Below are 4,832 nucleotides of genomic sequence, written 5' to 3'. Positions count from 1 at the left end.
AACAATTAGTTTTGGCTTCCTTGGAGGTGATATTGCCTCTGTTGAGAATGATTGACCTAGATGACTTCTAAGGGGTTTCCCACCCATTTCCAGTTTTCAGGTCCTAGGCAGAGCACAGTAGAGTCAGAAAGGCATGGACTTGGGATTTTAGTCTGGCATTTTACTCCTGCTTAACCTGAGAAACTATCCCATGCTTAATCTCTCTGAACATATTTACTCATCCTTAAATGTGGGTGATTATATTTTGTCCTTGGGGAAAGTGTGTGAGGCAAGGAGATACTGTATTTGAAGATAATGCGATGGATCTCATTGTAGTGAGTAGCTGCTTAATTGTGTTTTCTAGAATGTAGGGAGGATAGTAAGATTTTTAGCATCTTATATTTAGCTTGTTCTGGAAACGATTACCTTTTTTATGAAGATATGAGTCACATACCATAAAATGAACTCTTTTAAAATTGTACAATCCAGTGGTTTTTAGTATATTCAGAGTTGTACATCAATCATCACTAATTTTAGGACCTTGTCATCACCCCCAATAGAAACTCTGTACCCATTAGCAGTCATTTTCCCTTTCCTGATTCCCTGGCGATCATTAATCTACTTTCTACAGAAAGTGTGTATTGATTTGCCTGTTGTGGACATGTCACATAAATAGACTCATGTGCTATCTGACTTCTTTCACTTAGCATGTTTTCAAGTTTCATTCATGTTGTAGCATGTGTCAGTACTTCATTCTTTATTATGGCTGAGTAATATTCCACTGAATGAATATACCACATTTTGTTTGTTAATCCATCTGTTTATGAACATTTGGGTTTCTGCCTCTGGTTCTTATGAATAATGTTTATTTGAACGTTTGTGTACAAGTTTGGGTTTCTGTTTTTCAGTTCTATTGGGCATATAATTGCTAAGTCATATGATATATATAGTTAACATTTTAATGAATTGCCAGACTGTTTAAGAAGGCATATGTACCATTTTACATTCCTGCCAGGAATGTATGAGGGTTTCAGTATCTCCACATCCTTGACAACACTTGTTATTTTCTATCTTTATTATAGCCAGCTTAGTGGATGTGATGTGTGGTATCTCATTGTGGTCTTGATTTGCATTTCTCTAATGACTAATTATGTTAAGCATCTTTTCACCTGTTATTGACCATTTTCATATCCATTTAAAACATGGAAAATGTTTCAGAAACAACTGTAATCATGCTTACAGATGATACTCTATTAAACATTCAGATCTACAGGTATATGAAATGCTGAGTTTCTCTGAGCTCCTAGTTTGGCTTGCATTGAGTTTAGTGATACCTTCTTTGGAATGTTCCAGAGTTTGAGTAGAGTGAAGGGTTTTTGCTGTGATTGGTTTGTTATTTATAAGTGGAAATTGAGTTGAAGTGTGTCCTCTGTCTGATTACTGAAAAAGAATTATGAGGTACTTGATAAGATGATCCCTTAGAACCTAAGGGTCAGGTCAGCAGTTTTCAAGTTTGGCTGCACATGGGAATCACCTGAGAGTTAAAAAAAACGAAAGAAAAAAACCTATATCTATATCTTATCTCCAGCGGTTTTGATGTCATTGGTCAGGGGCATGGCCTGGGTATCTTGAGTTTTGTTTTCTTAAAGCTCCTAGGTGATTCTGATGTGCAGCCATGACTGAGAACTCCTGATGGGCCACATGGAAGCATGGTTAAAAAAAAAAGAAAATTTAATTTCTTAAAAATTAACTTCTAGATACTGAGATTTTGTTGACTTTTTCTTTGCAACACATAACAATGCAACAGCAGACCACATATACAGTGGTGGTCCCATAAGTTTTTAATATCATATTTTTACTGTATCTTTTCTATGTTTAGATATGTTTAGATACACAAATTCTCATCATTGTGTTAAAATTGCCTGCAGTATCCAGTAACATGCTGTACAGGTTTGTAGCCTAGGAGCAATAGGCTGTACTATATAGCTTAGATGTGTGGTAGGCTATACTATTTAATAGGTTTGTGTAGCTACACTTCATGGTGTTCACACAACAAGAAAATTACCTAATGGTACATTTCTCAGAATGCATCCCTGTTGTCAAGCAACACATGTGTGTCCTCTGTCTGATTACTGAAAAAGAATTATGAGGTACTTGATAAGATGATCCCTTAGAACCTAAGGGTCAGGTCAGCAGTTTTCAAGTTTGGCTGCACATGGGAATCACCTGAGAGTTAAAAAAAACGAAAGAAAAAAACCTATATCTATATCTTATCTCCAGCGGTTTTGATGTCATTGGTCAGGGGCATGGCCTGGGTATCTTGAGTTTTGTTTTCTTAAAGCTCCTAGGTGATTCTGATGTGCAGCCCAGGTTGAGAATCATTTAGGCCCTTTCCAGCTCTTTAAGTAGATGTATCTAGGAAAGTATTAAATCATAAGTTTTATTAGGACTGCCCTTAAAATACCTTCTATATATATATATATATAGAATATATATATATATATTTTTTTTTTTTTTTAGCGACTGAAAATTTTTCAGCAGGCATCATTTCAGTTATAAAATTAGATTTTGGTAGAGCTGACTTACCCACCTCCAGCTTTTGTTTTCAAAAATAAATACTGGTTCCTTTGGCACACGAGTTTCAGGTAGACATCAACCAGTAGCCTCATCTGTAATGTGAGCTCATTGCTGCCCCTTCCTGTAGTCCCCATAATTTAGCTCTTCATTTCATAGTTTTTCTTGAGTATGTTAAAGTGACCATGGTATGCTCAATGCAGATGAAACCATGTTTAGAAACATTAATGTTCTTTTTTGTAATGCTCTGAAGTCTCTCCATATGTCACATATCACATTTTTAAATTTACAGTTTGCTGGTGAAAAGGACCCCTCGAAGTGTTGGATATAGGCCAGATTGTAAGTGAATTACTTTTTGTCAATCATTTAACCATCTTTAACTTAAAAAGAGTTTTATGTGAAATGGTTTACATAGAGAATATTTGTAGAATATTTCAAATCTAATGTTTTCAGGTATTAGATTTGAAAGTGATGTTTTCTGTATCTAAATAATGAATTATGATTCTTTTTAGTTGTTGGATTTGAAATTCCAGACAAGTTTGTTGTAGGATATGCCCTTGACTATAATGAATACTTCAGGGATTTGAATGTAAGTAATGCTTCTTTTTCTCACTCTCATTTTTTAAAACTCACATAAAAATTTAGGAAAAGGAAGAAATGTTTTCTCCTTCTAGCACCTCGTAATTTGAATGGACTGATGATTCCCACTAGTCACATAAAGCCATAGTCCTTAGAACTGGAACTTGTTCAGGATAGGGTGACACTTCTTGCTGATTGAAATAGTTGAACAACTTTAATATACAATAACTGTCCCATTATTATTTCAGATAATAAATGGTCATAAGTAAGACATAAATTATTGAGTTTGAGTCTTTTAATTCACTCTTCTGTGAATACTTGCCTCTTACTCTGGAGGCAGGAGTCCCATGGGTGTGTTTATGAACATGGTTAAAGAAGATATAGGAAGACTACCAACAGCACCACCTAAAGCAAGTTTTTTACTCCATCTTTTTTCACCACTTACCCTGGTTCTCCACTTTGATAGGCTTAAAACTCCTTACTTTGTCTTTCAGAATTACATATTGAGTCAAGAAATAAGTCAAACTAAGGGTATAAATCAATGCTTTGTTTTCAGAAGACATACTCTCCAAAGTTACTGATCTAAAGTACAGTAGTGCTAACTCTGTTTAGTAAGAACCCTGGCAACATAATACTGTTCTTGTAAGATTATACAAAATGCTGTTCTTGCCTTTCATTTCAGAATATACTTTTTTAATGTGAATTTCTGGATTTTTATTTTATAGCATGTTTGTGTCATTAGTGAAACTGGAAAAGCAAAATACAAAGCCTAAGATGAGAGTTCAAGTTGAGCTTGAAAACATCTGGAGTCCTATTGACATCGCCTGTAAAATTATCAAATGTTCTAGTTCTGTGGCCATCTACTTAGTAGAGCTTTTTGCATGTACCTTCTAAGAATTTTATCTGTTTTGTACTTTAGAGATGTCAGTTGCTGCATTCTTGAACTCTTTATTTGCACTATGAGCCTATAGACTATCAGTTCTCTTTGGGTGGATTGTTGTTTAACTTGTAAATGGAAAAAAATCTCTTAAACCACACCACTATTGAATGAAACGTTGAAATTGTATCTGTAAGAAACAAAGAGAAGATATATTAGTTTTTTAATTGGTATTTTAATTTTTATATATTCAGGAAAGAAGAGAAGTGATTGAATATTGTTAATTATACCACCGTGTGTTTGGAAAAGTAAGACGCAGTCAGTTTTCACATCAGTGACAGCATCTAAGAGGTTTTGTTCTGTCGAATAAACCTTTGTCCTGCAATTATTTTAGTAGTGTTTTAGTATTGTTGACTGTTTTCCACGTGTTCAGATGATTACCAGTGAATCTTTGTTAGCAGTTCCTTTTACATGCAAAATCAATAAATTCCAAAAATTTTACCACCTTTTGAATTCGTCAATGTAAAAATTTTTTAAACAAGGTCTGTCTCTTTAAAAGAAACTATGCATACCTATCATTTCTGTACAAATTAATCTAGTATAGTTTTCTGTTGGTTACATTTTCATTGTTAAGTTTTCGTAGCTAGTTTAATTGTAATCTTCACCAAACACAGCAAATAATGATTATGTGGTAGATTGGGTTGGTGGAACTATCGAAATTCCTACTTTAGAGACATTAAATTTCAGACACATGGTACATTTTTTCACATCTCACTATGCTAAAATAACATGACTTTATCTTGGAATGCTGTTAAATTGTTCA

General features: G+C 34.2%; 1 protein-coding gene across 4 annotated transcripts in view; it reads left to right on the top strand.

The window, feature by feature from the left end:
* Positions 1–4,518, top strand: part of HPRT1 (hypoxanthine phosphoribosyltransferase 1) — a 40,472-nt gene extending 35,954 nt beyond the window's left edge. For 3 of the 4 annotated variants that reach the window (XM_008066293.2, XM_021716689.1, XM_021716690.1), the window contains exons 7-9: positions 2,846–2,892; positions 3,066–3,142; positions 3,858–4,500. In XM_008066293.2, the coding sequence (XP_008064484.1) occupies positions 2,846–2,892; positions 3,066–3,142; positions 3,858–3,905 (172 nt within the window). In that variant the 3' untranslated portion in view covers positions 3,906–4,500. Of the gene's footprint in view, positions 1–2,845; positions 2,893–3,065; positions 3,143–3,857 lie in introns of all 4 variants that reach the window. The other variant, XM_008066292.2, reaches the window with a different exon arrangement.
* Positions 4,519–4,832: the final 314 nt, after the last annotated feature.

The sequence above is a fragment of the Carlito syrichta genome, unplaced genomic scaffold (assembly GCF_000164805.1).
Source record: "Carlito syrichta isolate Samal-C Ts95f unplaced genomic scaffold, Tarsius_syrichta-2.0.1 Scaffold308874, whole genome shotgun sequence".
NCBI classification, from domain to species: Eukaryota; Metazoa; Chordata; class Mammalia; order Primates; family Tarsiidae; genus Carlito; species Carlito syrichta.
This window is presented reverse-complemented; position numbering and strand designations above follow the sequence as displayed.